Source organism: Heterocephalus glaber, unplaced genomic scaffold (assembly GCF_053883595.1).
Source record: "Heterocephalus glaber isolate CG9 unplaced genomic scaffold, H.glaber_assembly_v1.0 deba00000621, whole genome shotgun sequence".
NCBI classification, from domain to species: domain Eukaryota; kingdom Metazoa; phylum Chordata; class Mammalia; order Rodentia; family Bathyergidae; genus Heterocephalus; species Heterocephalus glaber.
In genome coordinates this window covers 6,578,907-6,597,875 of record NW_028258153.1, presented here as the reverse complement: position 1 = coordinate 6,597,875, position 18,969 = coordinate 6,578,907, and the positions used below count along the sequence as shown (strand labels likewise).

The 18,969-nt window shown below is 46.2% G+C and overlaps 1 protein-coding gene across 2 annotated transcripts; it reads left to right on the top strand.

Annotated features, from left to right (window-relative positions):
- The first annotated feature begins 4,060 nt into the window (after positions 1–4,060).
- On the top strand, positions 4,061–10,316 carry Catip (ciliogenesis associated TTC17 interacting protein). Of its 2 annotated transcripts, XM_004864597.4 has the most exons (10): positions 4,061–4,148; positions 4,310–4,402; positions 4,659–4,859; positions 5,037–5,092; positions 5,801–5,887; positions 6,077–6,244; positions 7,465–7,589; positions 9,289–9,365; positions 9,681–9,769; positions 9,940–10,316. In XM_004864597.4, exons 1-10 carry the CDS (start codon positions 4,085–4,087, stop codon positions 10,180–10,182), a joined length of 1,203 nt encoding a protein of 400 aa, XP_004864654.2. In that variant the 5' UTR covers positions 4,061–4,084; the 3' UTR covers positions 10,183–10,316. The 2 variants fall into 2 exon arrangements, with proteins under 2 accessions (XP_004864654.2, XP_087062185.1); XM_087206059.1 differs by lacking the exon at positions 4,061–4,148 and having other exon boundaries at positions 4,340–4,569.
- Positions 10,317–18,969: the final 8,653 nt, after the last annotated feature.

Here is an 18,969-nt window from a genome sequence, read left to right as displayed (position 1 = left end):
GACAGGTTAAGACCATGTCAGATTCTGAATTTCCCTGGACCTTCACCTTACCCTCTTTGTTGGAGCCTATTACTGGCTTTTCCTGGTGAAAACATTTGTTGGTTGTATTCATAATAGTCTTGTTGATTTTATTATTTGACCCATGCATACTTAACTGTTTCTTTGGCCTTGACTTCTCCAAACTTAAAGCTGTATGCTTATCCAGCATGAGAATGCCGGATGTCTATTGAGGACCTTTAGATAAACCCTCTGGAGAGTGTCTCTGACTGTCAGTCACAACTATGACCCCCATTATCCTGAAGTAGCCAGAATGGTCATTATCCCTAACCCCTTCAAGACAGTTAGGGATACTTCTTCAGAGGGGGAATTATTATAGACAGCTAAGCTCGGTAGAAATATTATAGGCAGTCAGACAGGGCTAGGCCCTCAAGAGAGTCAGGACAAAGGTAAAAACACATTACAATTATGGTCAGAGGCACATCTGTTGGACCTGAGACCTCAAGATAAAGATAAAATAACCAGGCCTAAGATAAATGGTAACACCTGGTCTAATGAAGTATAGATGGACATCAGTCACCTTGGTGGGTGACCAAGACCCTTGGACTGATCTTTTCTCGAAAAGTTCTTTGTTCCTTCCATGTACACTTGCTACATGACTTGCTTTCCCATTGGATCAATGTTACCTAGGTGATTATACTTATAATCTTATTGGTTGATCATAGCTGTAACCCACATTGTACTCTCGTGGTACAATTTAGGAGATAAGTATTTCCTACTCTTAAATCCATTGTTCCTTAGAATTCATTCTTCAATTTTGGGGAACAAGAACTCAGTGTGTCTGACATCTAACAAGTTGGAAGTTACAATATTTTCCCTATATCATTTGGAGTTCCTATATCAGTATTACCCATCTAAAAACTTTCCAACAGGCCCTACAAAAATAGAGAGAAGACTCTTTCACTCCCAGAGACTAGCAATAATTGTCAACCCAAAGTCTGCTCTGGTGACCAGGCCCTAATCAAGACCTAAAAAGAGGATAGAGCTCAAGACCAACTTTTATCCAAATAAAAAGGCCCTTTCATCACCCTACTAACCACTCCTTCTACCATTAAGATACCAAAATTAGATAGTTAGATTTACCTTTCCAGGACAAAACTCAAACCATCTGAGATACAAAAAGACCGCAAACTTCATATACCTGTAAACCAATAAAGCTCAAGTTTCTTTAAAAAAAAACTCTATATATCAAAGAAATAAAAGTTACTCCTTCTAAAGAAATTATATAAATATACTACCACACTTAAGGCTTTTGTTCCAAGTTATAGCATAATAACTTTTAGGTCTTTTCTGTTTCCTTTGATACCATTCTACATTATTTTTAAAACTGTCTCTAATAGAAATAATAAACAGGGGCCGGGGATTTAGCTCAGTGGTGCCACACCTGTCTTGCAAGTGCAATGTCCTGAGTTCGATCCCCAGTACCACAAAAAAAAGAAAGGAAGAAATAATAAACAATAACTACCTACATGAGACCTTAAAACTAATCGCATCTTTCTCCTATCATCAGTTGATAAACTTAAAATTTAAAAGACAGCCTAGACAAACTTGTCTAGAATATTACCTTTTTTCAAGACCAGATAGACTCAATGACAGCAGTGGTCATACAACATCAGAGGGGACTAGATCTCCTAACAGCTAAAACAAAGGGGCTATGTTTGTCCCTAAATAAACAATGTACTTCCTTTGTCCATAGGTCTAAAATAACAAGAGACATGACAAAAATGGCTAGCCATGCTTCCAAGATCCATTAAAAACTATTTAAGTCATAGATATCCCAACCAAATATCTAAAATTGAAGGTCTTGGTTACTCTCCTAGACATGGCCCTCATTAATACTTCTCATACCATTACTATTTAGATCTTATATACTTAATCTCTTAAATCTGTTTCTTCTTGTTTGACAGCCATCAAACTGATACAGGGATGATATAGGAGATGAAATAAGACCTCCAAATGATATACAGGAAATATTATAATTCCCAACCTGTTAGATCTCTGATATGCTGAGTTCATGTTCTCTAAAATTCAAGAATGAATTCTAGGAACAACAGAGGTTAACTGTGGGAAATATGTATTGGGAGGATAGCACCTGAGTGCCAGGAGGGGTCCTAAATGGGTGACCAAGGATCTCACTTTACCGGGAAGTTTTATAGAGCAAAAACCACATGGGAACAATGTGGATTAAAGCTAAGATCAACCAATAACGTTACAAGTAGAGTCGCTTAGGTAATAGTGATCCAATTGGGGAACAAATCACCTACCAAGTGTGCATGGAAAGAACAAAGACTTTTTCTAGAAAGTGATGGGTCTGGAGGGCTTGGTCACCCACTGGAGAGACTGACATCTATCTGGACTGCATTAGGCCAGGTGTTACCCCTTGTTTTGTCCTTTGGGGAAGTATGCAGGCCTGGTCATTTCATCTTTATCTTGAGGCCTGGTCTCCAACGAATGTGTCCCTGGCCTCAGTTGTAATGTGTTTTACCTTTGTCCTGACTCTCTTGAGGACATAGCCCTGTCTATAATATCAATACCTAAAGTTTATTTTTACCAAAGAGATGCAATCTATTATGATAAAGTATTGCAGAATAAACTTTGTTTTATAACAAAAAAAATCTCTACCTAACTTAGCTATCTATAATGTCACTTAAAACACAAAGCATTGGCCAAGGATTACGTTTTACTCAATCCTAAACATGTCTGGCATTAATAGTTTCATAGTTTACAAAGACAATAACAAATGCAAAATATCATGGAGAAATTTTCTTAGAGGATTGGGACTGGAACTGATAAAAGATCAACTACAAGAGAGAAAGAACAGAGAGAAGAAAATAAAAGGTTTTAAACACAGAGAGAGAGGAAGAACAAAATGTTTCTGCCCAAGGAACTACTCAAAAGAATTCTGGAGCAGACTGGTGAAGAGAAAGGTTGAATAGGCAGGTTGCAAGGTCACAAAGACCTACTAGGACAATAGGAAATCCAAAAAGATGTCCACCTTGCCCTATAAAAAAGGGACAGGAAAACAAAATATACATATATGTACTAACAGTGCTATCAGTGAAAGCAATACTTGTGTATAGAACATGCAGTTCTCATGTGTGAAGACTGTCTTGGGTGAGACAGCCTCCCTCCTAGGGTGAAGCAAAGATTATTTCTGTGGTAGACTTTTGTTTGTATTTTCATTGTAATTCACATAAGAATTTATTTCTGCTGTTATTTTTTTGGTTTAGGTAAACAGTTTACATTGAAAATGTTGGAGCTGGAGATTTAGCTCAGTGGTGCCCCGCTTACCTGGCAAGCACAAGGTCCTGAGTTTGATCTCTGGTCCCAAAAAGAAAAAAAGAAAATGTTGATGTGTATTCTAAATACTCATTACATATTAAAATTTTAATTTTTTATTTTATTGATATTTTATTTTCTTGTAAAGCACACATTATTATAATAAAACTCAAAATTAAAATTAATAATTCAGGGGCCAGGGATTTAGCTCAGTGGTTTCACTGCCTGCTGCGCAAATGCAAGGACCCGACTTCGATACCTGGTACCAAAATAAATTTAAAAATAAAATTAAATAAATAAATAAATAAAATTAATAATTCATCTGGGCCAGAGATTTAGCTCAGTGGTTCTGCACCTGCCCCGCAAGCACAAGGACCCGAGTTCGATCCCCAGTATAAAAAAAAAATTAATAATTCATCAATAGAAATACTTCTAAAAAATAAATGTGGTCGTTATACGTCCCCCATAATGAGCCTTTCAAACTGAGATTTGCTATGAAAGGGCTAGGGATGTAGCTCAGTGGCACTGCGCCTGCCTGGCAAGCACAAAGTCCAGAGTTCAATCCCCTGTACAGCAAAAAAAAAAAAGATTTGCCATGAAAAATACCAAATGCTCCCCTTGCTGGACAACACCTCAGGCTTGGGCTGAGCTCACAACCTGCTGTCAGACTTTTTCTCCAAGGTCTGGACCTAGTGAAGTGGGTTGATGGCCCTTTAAAAGGCAGTAACTACAATGGTTTAGGGTTGCCATGGAGACAGATGGACACAGAGGGCCTGCAGCGGACAACATGTCCTCCAAAGTTCACTCCGAAGGTGAGAAGAAAGCTCTTAGGGTGGAAAAGGGGTGGGAGCTCTTCTTCCCCACAATCCCTGGGGGTGGTCTTGATGTATTGAGCTCTTGGGGCCAGGGGCCAGGACGGAGATACCCCTCTCTACCCCTGTCCTCCTTCCCTTAACTTCTCTTCCCTCTGTAGGCCCCATAACCAAGGACCACCTGCCCTCAAGCCAGGTGCATCCCCCAAGGCCAGAGGCCAATGCTGAAGCTGTCAACTTCCTCAGCTCCCTGAGTGAGCCACAAGGTGGAGGGCGGAGGGTCGCAAGTCCCAAGAGGAAACAGAAGGCCCAGATGGGCCCGTCTCTCCCAAGACTGAGAAAAGTCCAAGGCCTATTGTTGCTATTCTTCCAGGGAAGACCACGGCCATGGGAAAGAGGAATCTTTACCCACTGCACCCGGGTGCCAGGGAGGGGAGGCGGGCCACTGGGAAATGCATGGGGGGCTGGGCCCAGAGGAGGGGCTTATTATCTGTCCCCGCCCCACCCCAGGGCTGGAGGAGCTGCAAAAGCTGTTCTTCTCCGAGACTCTGGTCATGGTCTTGGACACCGGGGACCCTCAGGGAGAGCTGACGATCGAGGTACAGAGTGAGAAGTACAAGGACCAGCAGGGCCTCATGTCCCACTGCCTCTTCGTGCACGCCAGGAGCCATGGTGTCTTGGATAAAACCATCTGTGGAAACTCCATCCTGGGTAGAATTTGGGCTTCCTGCTGCCCGTCACTCTGTCTCCTCCATTCCCAGGGTCTCTGATCCCAGGATCCTGTCTTTTGACTTGTCTGGGCCAGGATGAGACACAGGGGAGGTAGGACAGGGAGATCATTCACAGCCAAAGATCCAGCGATGCCAGCGTTTGCCTCCCACACTCTAGGTTATCTCTCGTGGAAACTGGAGCCCTTAGAACAACACAGTCATGAGTTCATCAAGGTACCTCCTAGGGGTCCCCAAGCCTTGCTCCTGAGTCAGGGTAAGAGATCATCGGTCCTGTGAACAACAGAGGGAGGGGACCCAATGTCTCCTGTCACTCTGCCACACCACCACTCACAACTTGAGAATCCATCCATCTGGGACACTGAACTCAGCAGCAATTGCTACTACAGATGTTCTCCTGATGCACAAGCTGAGCCCAGTCCTCCTCCAGCCCCAGCCTGAGAACCTGGCATCTCCCTGAGGGCCCTGTTGCTGGCTTTTCCCAGAGCCTAGCTGCTCCCTCAGGGCCTATCACTATTCCGCTCCACATCCCTTGACCCCAGCCCTGGCCTCTTCACTAACTTCTGGAATATGGCCTTAATCAGTCTACGCACTGGAAACCACTTGTGCCTAAGAATCTTCCCAGAGTCTATGCTCATCTTTGAAACTTGTGTCCTGAGCAACACTCATTTTAGCTTCAAATTATACCATCATATGGCCAAGCTTTGTGGTGTATAGAAGGCTTTCTTGGTTGGCTGCTGTCTTTTAAATCACAACCTTCAAAGCTCAGGACTGAGGAGGTGGCTCAGTGGTAGAGCATTTGCCTGGCATGCCCAAGGCCTTGGCTTCCATCCTCAGCACTGTAAAAACAAAACAAAAAACCTTTAAACCTCAGCATTATCCTCCAGTGAGTCCATGATTCTCCCCTGCATCCTCTGCCCCCAGTTCCCTGTCCTCCCCATGGAGCGGAAGACAAGTTTGCTGAAAAAGGGTGACCAGCTGACCATGACCAGAAGCATCAGGGAGGGTGAGGTAAGGGCAATGGCCAGGTGGGAACTGCTGTCACATCCTCCTCCAGACCACAGGCAGGGACCGGGTTGGGTGAGGCTGGGGCCAGGAGCCTGGACCAAGAACTCCCTAAAGGACCATATGCCCCACACTCAGCTTGCCCACCCTCCTGCATCCAGTCTGAAGTCCCTCACGTAGATCTTTCCTAAACAGGAAGTGAAGACCAGCAAGACTTCTTTCCCCTGGGACTCAAATGAGGGCTTCATCTCCGAGGCTGCCAACCTGGTGCTGCTGCGGGTGATGGCCTGGCGGCAGATGGTGCCCAGCAAGGCCCGCTTCCTGGCCCTGGACACTGAGGGCAAACTCTGCTGTTCCACCTATGTATGAGGTCTCCCTGTGCGGGGAACTTGGCCTGGGTGCAAAGGGAAATGATGGTTGCTGAGATGGGAGAGAAGACAGCTGTGGAGCAGAAGGGGAGTCAGGGTGGGAGAAACCAAGAAAATCTGTCAGAGAGAAGATCAAGTGTGGGGCCAGTGGAATGAATGGGAACAGTTGAGCAAAGCAACCCTTTTTGCACAAGTTAATCCATGAAAAATAAACATAGTGAAGGGCTGCTTTGGAAGAGACATAGCTAGCACAGGCTTCACACATGCTAGTGCTGCACCACTTAGTTATATCTCCACCCCCTTTCATTTTTATTTATTTATTATTTGGGGGGTTTTTTTGAGATAGGGTCTTGCTATGTAGCCCAGGCTTGCCTGGAACTCCCTTCGATCCTCCTGCCTCAGCCTCCCAAGTGCTGGGATTACTGGCATGCACCACCATGCCTGGCTTGATTTGTCTTTCTTTCACTGACCTTGTAAATTACATTCTAGACTTGTCCATCACAAACACAACCAACAGCAATGTGTTGACACAAACAAGCACATGCCATTTCCCCCCATTTTCTTGAAAACATCTGTTCAGTGTTAGGTCTTTTCTTTCCATTAATTCTCCATTTAATTGTGACAGCAGCAACACAGGTCTGAGGCTACCACAAACCTCAGTCCAATCTCACCTTTCAAAGCCTCACTACCTTCCCCAACCGGCGCCAATAACTTGTCCCCCCACCATCCCTCCTCATACTGACCCTCATTCCTGTAAGACAATCTAGAAGCACCTGGTCACTGAGATGCCCTGGGGAGGGGCTGGGGATTTAGCTCAGGGGTTCTGCCACCTGCCTCACATGCAGAAGGGCCTGAGTTCAATCCCTGGTACCAACAAAACAAAACAAAACAAAACAATAAAACTTGTAGGAGATGCCGTGGGGAGGAGGAGGGCAGAACAAGCTGGAGCTGGCCGGTGGTGAGGGGTCCCCAACTTAGCTTGAGGATGTGGCTCAAAACGTATGGCACCTGCAAGTCTGGACAGCCAAGGGCTGCTTATCACTGGTAAATAAGGAATGAAGACCAAGGAGGAAGAGGCGGAAGAGAAAGAAGAGGAGGGGTTGGAGGAGGAGGGGGAAAAAGAGTGAGGAGAAGGGGGAGGAAAGGTCCAGGCTGAAATAGGGGTGACCTTGGTGTTCCCCACCTCAGCATCCTCCCTCCATTTTGTGGCTGCAGCGAGCCCTAGGCTTCCAGGTGATCCAGGTGGGCCACCAGCAAGCCCAAGTATTCATTGTGGAGCAGACCATGCACTCGGAGGAGGGCATTCCCACGTCCTGTCAGTTCTACCTGCTTTCTGATGGGTGAGCCACTGTACGTGTTATGGGGGTGGCACCCAGGACTGTGTTCGTCAGCTTTCCATTGTTATGACAGAATACTTGAGAACATCAGCTTAAAGGAGGAAGGGGTTGTCTTGGTTCATGGTTTCAGAGGTTTCAGTTCATGGTCACTGGGCTCCATTGCTTTTAGACCATTGTGAAGAAGAAACATGGTGAAAGGGCATGGCAGAGGAAAGATGCTCACCTCATGGCAAATGGGAAGCAGAGAGGAAAAAAGCCAGAAAAGAAGGGATGAGGGAATAGATATACCTTAAATGGCACTTCCCCTTGACCCACTTCCTGCAGCCAGACCTTACCTCCTAACAACCCATTTATCTATGAACTCATCATCAATGGGTTAGTCCATTCATGAGGTTAGGTTAGCGTTCTCAGGATCAGGCCCTCAATACTTGAATCTTTAGGGCACCAAGATATTTATATTTAAGCCATAACAGGGACCAAGGGGACAGTGTGATGTCCAAATACAGGAGCTTACCGATGGGGAAGGGGCATGGCACAAAAGGGAGACTGGCTGATCCTAGGGATACCACCAGGAAGAGTTGCAGTTGAGACCTAAGTGTTCCCTACCTCACCCATATCATTCAACTCTTCTTCGAAGATTCACTGGCTCCTTGAGAGCCTTCCACACTTTTTCACCAGACAACCCTGCCTGGCTGAGGAAGTACCTGGCAACCCCACAAGGCCTAGGATGCAGCAGAAGCAGCACCCGGGCTAGGGAAGTACTGAAAACACCAAGGTTCCAATGACTGAACACCTGACCAAGCCGATGTGCCAGAGCACTGCCCCGGAACCCAGCCAAGCTGTCACCAGCACTGTCCTGGCACCAAACGAGGAGAAATGCCAGTGAGGAAGAATAATTTCTTTTTCAAAATTTCAGAAGAGGTATCAATCCAGATACTGCACTGGAAGACGAAGGAACAAGAATGTTGTTGGCTTTTTTTGGTTCATAACCTGGCATATTGTTACTAGTTTGAGTGTCACATAGCAGGAGGCCATGATTTTTCAAGTCCTTACATCTGTGAAGGTCTCAGCACTTTTTTTATTTACTCTTTTATTTATTTATTTATTTTAAAGCAGGGGCCTGATGCTTGCCAAGCCCTGTGTCGTTATCTGGAATATGACTCAGGAACTCAAAAGAGGGGGAGGTTGGGCCGGGGATTTAGCTCAGTGGTTTCGCCGCCTGCGCGATCCCGGTACCAAAAAAAAAAAAAAAAAAGAGGGGAAGCAGAAGTAAGCAGAAGCCTCCAGGACAGCCCTTAAGGGGGCGCTGTGGTCTTAGCGTCCCCAAATCTTCATTTGATCTTAGCCAAAAGGCCGAGAAGCGTTAGCTGAGCTCTTAAATAACAGCAATTTGCTTCCTCAGAGTTGTAGGGGCTGGAAGTCCGAGGTCAAAGTATCAGCAGGATTGGTTTCTGGGGTGCCCTCTCTTTTTAGACAGCCACCTCCTGCCTGTGTCCTCATGTGGTCTTGGTTAGAGAGCTCTCTAAGCATCTCTCCTTATAAGGGTGCCAACCCACCTAATTAGGACCCCATCTTTGAGTCCTCAGTTAACCTAAATTCCCTCCTTAAAGGCCTATCTCCACAGTGAGGGTTAGGGTTTGGCACCGTCCCTAACCTGCGGCAGAGGAAGGCTCACTCTCCCCTCTTCCCCGTTGTTCTCCAGGCACCTGGCGAAGAGAGTCCAGGTGGGCTCCCCGGGGTGCTGCGTCATCACCAAGATGCCCATCTTAAGAGAGGAGGGTGAGTGCAGCCCAGGCCTGAGTTAGCTGCTGGGAGGTGAAAGCCAAGGGAGTCCTGGGCCCTGGGTTTAGGCAGGACCGAGTGTGCTGTGGATGCCCAGGACCTGGGAGGAGACCAGGGGCTGCCCACCAGCCCTGACCCCGAGGCAGACAGGGGTGGACTCTTTTGCTAGGAATCCCTTCCAACAACTCGGTCCGGGTGGGCAGAATCCTGAGGTTTGACACGAGTCTGTGCCTTTTGCTTGGGCGTTCTGGGACCTCTGTATCGAGGAAGGTTCTGGGGTGCAGGGTTAAGCAGTATTCCTCCTCCACGCAGATGAGATTGAGCCTTCGCCCGTGTTCCACAAGAAGCCCATGGTGTGGGAGGAGGACATGGAGCTCTACTCCAAGTTCCTGGACCGGAAGGTGGGGGGGGGGGGGCTGCGGCCAGCCTGGAGTCCCCGTTTCCTCCCTACTCATCTCTGTGCCTGACTGCAATGCATATCGGGAGGAGGGGGTGCTAGGAGCGAGGGAGGGGCTCCGGGGCTGCGGGTCCAGTCCCTAGGGCTGGCTCGGGACCGCGCAGTGCCCCCCAGGAGCAGCTCCGGCTCCACCACGCCAGCTACCTACGGCAGCACCCTGAAGCCCAGGCGCTCGTCTCCGACTTCCTGCTCTTCCTGCTGGTGCGCCAACCCCAGGACGCAGTCACTTTCGCCGCAGAGTTCTTCGGCTTCTTCTCCGCCAAGTGCTCGCCGTCCCCGAGCTTGCGCTCCTCCCACCCCCTCAGCCCTTTCCGCCCGCTGGACCCCGAGGACGGCGCCGACTCGGGGGCGGGCTAGGTGGCCCAGGCACCTGCAGAAAAGGGGGCGCCCAGAGGGGGCGCACATCCCGGCCGCGGCCCTGCTGAGCTGTCCCTGACCGGCCTCTTGTATCTTGAGTCAAAAAATACACCAAATAGGAACTGTTAACTTATCGAGCGAGTTTCGGTCTTTTTTCCTAGCTGCTCGTTTCGTCATTAGCCTCATTTTACAGAAACAGAAGCCTTAGAGTTGGCACACTGGGACTCGAACACTCTGAGTCACCTGCTAGCGCGGAGAGAGGGCGGGGCCTTGGCACTCAGAGTCAGCACCGATTTCTTTAAGCATTTTTGTCCCCGCCCCAAGAAAAACAATAGGGCTAGGCCGGGGATTTAGCTCAGTGGTTTCGATGCCTGCTGCGCAAGCTCAAGGACCCGAGTTCCACCCCCGGTACCAAAAAAAAAAAAAAAAAAAAAAAAAAAACTAGTTCGAAAAACAATAAGGGGAAGGACAGGCGCGAACACCTAGGCCTTGCTCCGCACCTTTGCACCCAGGTCCTCCGTTCCCCTGAAACTCAGAAACCCCCCAAGCTGCGCAGAGTGCCCCCAGTCACCGGCTTCCGTAGAAAAGTGGTGTACAAGTGACTATCACCTCCTTTAGGTCCCTGCTTGATGTCAATGCTGACCAGTGGCTTGTGTCTGCCTCATGCTCCCCTGAGATGGCTGGTAAAGGGGCACAGGCTCTGCCTCTCCATCCATGCATTCATGCGACTTGCTGCCATGAGGAGTAGACTCCAGAGGTTTGAATTCTAGTGGACATGAGCTATAGCCACTAGGCTGGGGTGTGAGAGGTGTCTTTGACCCAGGAAAGGACCCAAGGAAGTCTTCCTGGAGTATTATCTGGAGTTGAGAATTTTAAAAATAAATATTGTATTGTCCCTCTTCCTTATTAAAATAAAATACGTGTTTACAAGAAAAGGGAGAAAAGCCAAGACAGCAAAATCAACCTAATCTACGTGGAGGCAGTTACTCTTAATATTTTGGCACATATCCTTTCTTTTTTCTGGGTAAACTCAGTTGGTATTCATTGAGCATTTACTCAGTCAAGCATTTTTTTGTAGATTAGTCTGGTCTTTACAACTCCTAGGGACTTTATTTTTAACAAAAATGAAATCAAATAGAGTGCAGTAGTGCACACCTATAATCCGGAAAGCGCAAGGCCAGCCTGGACTACATAGGGAGATCTTATCTCAAAAACAAACAAGCAATAAAGATATTACTGATTTAAAAAAAAAAAAAAAGCAAAAAAAAGAAAATTATATGGTGCTATATGCCCATGAACTGGTAATTGAATAATTATGTTACTGAAAATTTTCAGAGGTTACAGATGAAGTCTTCCTGGTTTCCACTCCAATCCCATATAATTTATTCATGTGTTGTAACTAGCTTTGTTTAACTTGCTATATATATATATATATATATATATATATATATATATATATATTTTTTTTTTTTTTTTTTTTTTTTTTTTTTTTTTTGGTACCAGGGATAAAACTCGGGACCTTACACTTCTGAGGCAGGTCCTGGAACCACTGAGCTAAATCCCTGGCCCTAACTTGCAATATATTTTGAAAACATTTTCATATTATTACAGTCTTTTTGTGTGTGTGGCACTGAGGATCCAATCCAGGGCCTTGTGCATTGTAAGCTTGCACTATACCACTGAGCTATGCCCCCAGCTCTATTTATTCATTTAGTACAGGGGATTGAACTCAGGGCTTTTGCCCTGAGCTACATCTCCAGCCTTTGTTTTGCTTTGTTTTTGAGATAAGATCTTGCTAAATCACCAAGTTGGCTGGCTAGGCTTGAATTTTCAATACTCCTGCCTCAGCCTCCCATATAGCTTGGATTACTGGCTTCAGTCTTCTATTTTTTATGACTATACCACAGTCCAACTAATCTTTTTGTTAGTGTAAATAGTGCTACAGGGCCAGGGATTTAGCTTAGTGGCACAGCACCTACCTGACAAGCAAGAGGTCCTGAGTTTGAACCCTGGTATAAAAGAAAACAAAACAAAAAACAAAAAAAACAGTGCTATACTTGAATGTCCTGTAGCTAAATCTTTGCATATATCAAGTTATTAAAAAAAACTGTTATTTCCTTAAAGATACATTCTGCCAGTGGAATTATTGAATTGATTTTAAGGTTTTTGTTTGTTTTATTACTATTATTTCGTTTAGCAGTGCTGGGATTAAACCTAGGGCTGAGGCATGCTAAGCGAGTGTTCTACCGCTGAGCTACATTCCCAGCCCCTTTGTTTTGAGACAATCTCTCTAGGTAGAGCAGCTGATTTTCTTTTCTTTTCTTTTCTTTTTTTTTTGAGACAAGGTCTCATTATGCAGTTCAGGCTGGCCTTGAACTATGTAGCCCCAACTGACCTCAAACTCACAGCAATGATCCTCCTGCCTCAACCCCCTGAATTCTAGGATTACAAGCATGTGCCACCACTCCCAGTATTTATATTAAAATACTGCCATATTCTACCTGGCTAGGACTTTTATTAAGGGCCAGCTCAGGCATTCCAGGCAAAGGGAACAAGGAGGTAAGTTCAGTGTGTCCAACAGAACTTCGTGTTCATGGAAATGTTCTATCTGCGATCTCCATTATGGCAGCCACTCGCCACTTTTGGCCACTGAGCCCTTGAAATGTGGTTCATATGACTGAGGAGCTGGAGTTTTGATGGGAGATAAGGCCAGCCTTAGACTGGCTAGGAAGAGAAGGGTGGGATCCCAGCACTGTCCCTCAGGACTCATAGTAGAAGTTCTCATAGGTCCCCTGGAGATATAGATGAATAGAAGTGATAAAGACAGGTAAATTAGAAATATTGTAGATAGTCAGACAGGGCTGGGCCCTTGAAGTCAATGTAGAGGATGAGAACACATCGAAGCTGTGGCTGGAGGCCATCTGAAGAAGATTAAAGTCACAGTGGCCAGATTTGCATACTTCCCTAAGGCAGGAACAGAAGCTTTGGATTATTAGTACAACCCTTTTGGGCTTTCTGCACTGGTAGACAATTATCTATTAGGGGTGGGCCATCCAACTCCACCCACTAAAACTAAGACCACTAAGACTAAGACTACAGATTATCAACCAAGGTTAGTGATGTTATCCATATATCTTTGTTACTATTGGATCAATATTACCTAAGCAACTATACTTGTAATCTTATTGGTTGATTATAGTTTTACCTATGTTGTACCCACCCCTCCTGACTTTGCTCTATAAAACTTCCTTTGAGAAGTGGGCTCATTGGCAACCCATTCAGGACAGAATCTTTTCTTATTCCATATTCCTATTCTCCGCTCCCATTCCCCCCAAAATTTTCAGACTCTTACACTTGATCTTAGCCAAGAGGCTGAGAAGTGATAAATTTTCCTACTGTTAAAGTCTGTTGTTCCTTAGAACTCATCCTTCGACTTTGGGGAACATGAACTCTGAACTGGAACATGAATTCTGAACTCGACGTATCTGACATCTAGCATGTTGGGAGTTATATCTATTCCTCCCCAATCAGAAGGACACAGATGTCACAAAGCTTGCTGTCGGGCTTTCCTCACAATAGCCCACCCTGTATCTTCCAGGATGTACGTTTATCTTGCTTTTTCCTCTTACTCAGCCCAAGTTTGCTCTGCAGAGCCTCATTCATCACTTTTACTTTTTCAAATAAACTCTGTCACAATTTTATTTGCTCATTTTGTTCACTTCTTTGTTTGTGGTGAGAGTCTGGAATCCAACTCCAGAAGGGAAGGGGAGCAACCCCAAACCTGGTAATGTTTATTTGGTGAGCCAGGAAGGATACTACCCTCTAACAGTTTTACTTTTTTTAAAAAAAATCAATTTGGCCTGTTGTGCCCAGATCACGAGGACCCCAAAGACCACCAAGGAGCCGATGCAATCACACAAGGGTCGTTTATTCAAGCTCGAGCAGGGACTCTCGACTGTCGCCAACGCAGCGGGTCATCAGGGTATTGGGGTAACTACTGATTAGCTGTTGCTAGGGGACTGCTGAACATTATCACAGACAGGTGGTCAAAGTACATCTTGTGGTTTTTCTTGGAACTGGAGTTTATGTCCAGGCCACCTTATTTTAAGATGGAGCCAAATTTTAAAATGGAGTCGCTTAGGTCTCACATTCACTTAGGTCTCACAGGCCCAGAGATTTAGGTCAGTGTTTCCAGTGCCTGCCTTGCAAGCGCAAGGTCCCGAGTTAGATCCCCAGTACAAAAAAAAAAAAAAATCAATTAAATGTACTTGGGCTAGGCTACCACATTGGATGGCACAGCTCTAAGGGATAAATTCTTTTCATCCCAGCAGGCAGTCAGCCCTACTAACATTGAGCTTTTTCCACATACTAGGATTGCTCTGGACAGCAGGAAATCAGCAGACAAGACAAAGTCCCTGTCCTCGTGGAGCTTAGGGTAACATGGGGGACTGAGCATCTGACACAAGTGATCCTTTCCTGAGTGACTTGCAGACACCTAAGTCTTGGACAACAGGTTGATGGAGAGGACTTCAGGGGAAGCTCTGTCTTGGTTGGGCTAGGGCCCCAGGGATTAGGAGTCAGACCTGGGCAAAGCAGAGGGAGCATTGTTTAGGCAGAAGGAACACAGCAGGGCAGGGGAGGCAGAAGACAAGATGCTTAGTCATCCTGAGCGCTGCTTCGGGGCTGACCCCAGGCCTGGGGCCTGTGGGGGAACCGAAAGTGAGGCTGACTCAGCAGCAATGAACCCAGGACGCTCTCAGCTAGGTCCCGAGGTCCGGAGGGCTGCTTGGTCCTGACTCCCTGAAGCAGGAGGGAAAAGGGGAAGGGGCCACGCCCAGCCACCCAGACTCTTCCTCTGCTCAGCTCTCTTGCAACAGGCCAGGGACAGAAGGAGAAGTCTGGCCACTTCCCTGCTCCTGTTGTAAGACCGCTGTCTCACACCCAGGGATCCCAGCGGTGCCTCCAGAATGTAAGACCAAAGGCCTTACCAAATGCTCCAAGGAGCTGAAGTGGAGCACACCCGGGGATCCCAGCGGTGCCTCCAGAATGCAAGACCAAAGGCCTTACCAGATGCTCCAAGGAGCTGGAGTGGAGCAAAGAACACCCAGGAAGGAACACACCGGACAAGTTGGAAAGTGAAACAGACCTTAGTCTGGCCAGACGGCACTCCCAAAGCAAAGTACTTTAGAGAGGCCTAGTCCAGAGTCCGAGGCTCTTTTTATAGGGGCTTGCAGGGGAGTTAACAGGTGAAATTTACAGAAGAAGGAACAAAGGTTTAGTGGTCTTACATTTGTATGTTAATTAGCCTGACATGTACTGTTAGTCAGCAGATGCTTTGTAGATTGGTCTATAGATAGTGGTGTCCGGAACAAAGGGTTGGATAATTATGACTGATAGGGATCTTATCTAGTGTCTGGGAACTAAGAAGCATCTTTATCTATTTACTCACATTCAATCACAGGTGAGGCTAGGGGAGTTTTATGATTACAGAGTTATGCAGTCTTACACTGTGACCTTTATTTCAAAAGCACTTCATGTTTGGTTTGTTTGGGTTGGGTTTTTTGTTTTTGTTTTTTTGAGACAGAGCTCACTATGTAGTTGAGGCTGGCCTTGAACTCTCCATGATCCTGCCTCAGCCTCCTGAGTGCTAGGATTAGAGGCATGCACCACCACCCCCAGCTCATGCTACATTTCTTCTTTCTTTCTTTTTTTTTTTTTGGTACCAGGGATTGAACTTGGGACCTTGTGCTTGCGTAGCAGGCGGCAAAACAACTGAGCTAAATCCCTGGCCCCTACATTTCTTGAAATGAGAAAAAAATACCTGTTGAGCCCACCTGGAGTGCCTGGCACCTGGGGATGCCATGGTGGGCCCCTGCATGGCATTGTCACTTGATGATCCCACGTGCCAATGTGTAAGGGCAGACTCAGGAAAAGAGCTGAGAAGAACTTGACTGAGTGCAAGTCCAGGGAGGCAGAGGGAAATAAATGGTAACCTCAAGGCTGGGGTGGAGTTCAATGGTAGAGTCCCTGCCTATCTGCCTATCTTGCCTAGCATGCACAAGGTTCTGGGTTTGAGCTCCAGCTCTGCAAAAATTAACAAATAGTAGGGCTGGGAATTTAGCTCAGTGGTGTCCTGCCTGGCTGGCAAGTGCAAGATCCTGAGTTTGATCCCTGGTACAGAAAAAAAAAATTAACAAATAGTAATGATAACAGGAATAAATCCTTAATTTTTGTGATTTCCCCAGCACTGCTAGAGGTGTCTTCATCCATTTTCTATTGCTGTAACAAAATACTTGAGACTATGTCCTTTACTAAGAATAGACAGGGCCAGGGATTTAGCTCAGTGGTACCAAAAAAAAAAAAAAAAGAATAGACACTTAAGCCTAGCACAGTGTTACACAACTATGATCCCAGCACCTTGGGAGGCTAAAGAAGGAAGATCACAAGTTTGAGCCCTACCTGGGCAATTTAGCAAGACCTTGTCTCAAAAAAAAAAAGGAGACTCAAATTTAGTTCATGGTTCTAAAGGCTGAGAAGGCCAAGGGCAGAGAGCTGGCAGCTGCTGGGCACCCGCTGGGACCTCCTGCTTCATTGTAACACAGTGCACCATGTGGAGACACAGCAAGGTGCCAGCCCAGGGCTTTCCCTTGCTCTTCTTACAAAACCCTTATACTGTCTTGGCCCCTGCCTCAGGACCTCATCCAACCCTAACCACCTCCCCTAGCCCCACCTCCAAAAATCACTAACATTGAGGGGTTGTTTCCAATGAATGAAATTTGGAGGACAAATTCAAATCCAGCAAAATGGGCTTTTTTTTTTGAGGCAGGATGTCACTATGTAGTGTAGGCAGGCCTTGAACTCACTATGTAGTCCAAGGTGGCCTCAAAATCACAGCAATCCTCCTGTCTTGGCATCTTGAGCACTGGGATCACAGGCGTGTGTCACCATGTCCAGCTGGGCTTTGCTATTGGACCCATATTGTACTGATGGGGAAAAAGGCCAATGCCCAGGGCTACACACTGATTAGATGCAGAGCTAGAATTTCAACCTAGAATATGTGGCTCCAGTTCCCACACTAATCAACCCTGATAAATCCCAGACGAGAGCAGAGGCACCTCCCTGCTTTAATGCACCCAGAGCAGCTACACCAGACCCTGCCTTTCCCTTCCCCAGGTTCCCAGAGACTTCAGCACCCCTCATGCACAGCAGCCAGCAAGAGCCTCACAGCTTCAAGCTGCCTGGGCAGAGGGGAGGGCATTGTGCTGAGGAAGCGCCCAGCTGGCCGCTGAGACATCAAGGAGAGCTTCCTGGAGGAAGCACAGCAGGCAAAGAGTGGGCAGAATGATTTAGGAGGAAGCAACATATGCAAAGGCCAGAAGAGGGAGGAAGCACTGAAGGACTGAGCTACCGCAGGGGGCTCAGGACAAGATATTGAAGTGTGGGATCCCCACCAAAGCGCTGCCTGTTGGCCTGGAGCTGAGGCTCTGGAATCAGATGAGGTAAATGCCTGAATGTCCACCTGTTTGTTAGAGCTTTCCCCTTCACAGGAAACCACGAAGAGAGCAGATGAACTAAGAGTAGTGCTACACAGGGAGTCTGTCTCGGCCCCCTTAGTGCTATACAAGCCAGGCAAGGAGGTGCATGCCTGTGATCCTAGCACTTGGGAGTCAGGTGGATTGGTCCAAGTTCAAGGCCAGCCTGGACTACATAGTGAGTTCAAGGCCAGACTGACTACATAGTGAGACCCTGTCTCAAAAAACAAAAACACCCAAAAAACCTTAGACTGGGTAATTTATAAACCACAGAAATGTATCGCTCAAAAAAAAAAAAAAGAAAGAAATGTATTGCTTACAGTTCTTACTGCATCTGCAGGGCATCTTCTCTAGAGCAGAAGAGAAAAACAAGCTCTGACAGCCTCTTCAAAAGGGCACTAATTCATGAGGGAGGAGACTTCATGACCAAAGGCCAAAAGGCCCATCTCCTAGTACTGTCACTGAGGGGCTGGCACACAGATTGCAACTCAGTTTACAAAACAACCAGCTACACAGTGTTAGGTGCAATTCTTGTGCTTCACAAAAGCTCTTAAAGGTAAATACTTTTTTATTGTTGTTGTTTGGGGTTTTGGTTTTTGAGACAGGATCCACTATATCCTGTATATAGTTCATACTGGCCCTAAACACACTCTGTAGCCTAGCCGGGCCTCAAATCTGCCCTGATCAGGCCTCGATTTAGCTCAGTGGTCCTGCGCCTGCCTTTACAAGTGCAAGGTACTGAGTTCAATCCCTGGGGGGAAAAAACCTGCCCTGATCCTCCTGCCTCAGCCTCCTGAGTGCTGGGATTACAGGTGTGCAACCCCACACCTGGCCAGAAGTTCTGCATTTTTAAATAAATCAATTTTATATAATATTCACTCAATAAAATACAACCTTTCCCTAGCCCTAATCTACTTTCCATCTCTACAGATTTGTTTATTCTAGACATTTACATACGTGGAGTTGAACAATATGTGATCTTTTGGGCCTGGCTCATTTCAGTTCCCACAATGTTTCCAAGGTCCATCCATATCGTAGCACATATCAGGGTCTCATTTCTTTTTAAGAGAGGATAATCTTCTATTGCCTGCATATATCACTTTGATCACTTGGTGTTTTTCTACCCATGCATTAGTGGACACTTAGGGAGCTTCTACCTTCTGGTTGTGAATGTTGCTATGAATTTTGGCATACAGATGTCTGTTTGCATCCTTGATTTTTTTTTTTTTTTTGCAGGGGGTGGAGACAGTGTCTC

Bases quoted from the DNA above. Each gene is read 5' to 3' on its own strand.
- Catip (XM_004864597.4), top strand. From the start codon at position 4,085: ATGGAGACAGATGGACACAGAGGGCCTGCAGCGGACAACATGTCCTCC. The intron at 4,403-4,658 runs GTGAGCCACAAG...GCCCCACCCCAG, and splicing joins CAACTTCCTCAGCTCCCTGA to GGCTGGAGGAGCTGCAAAAG. The intron at 6,245-7,464 runs GTATGAGGTCTC...TTGTGGCTGCAG, and splicing joins AACTCTGCTGTTCCACCTAT to CGAGCCCTAGGCTTCCAGGT.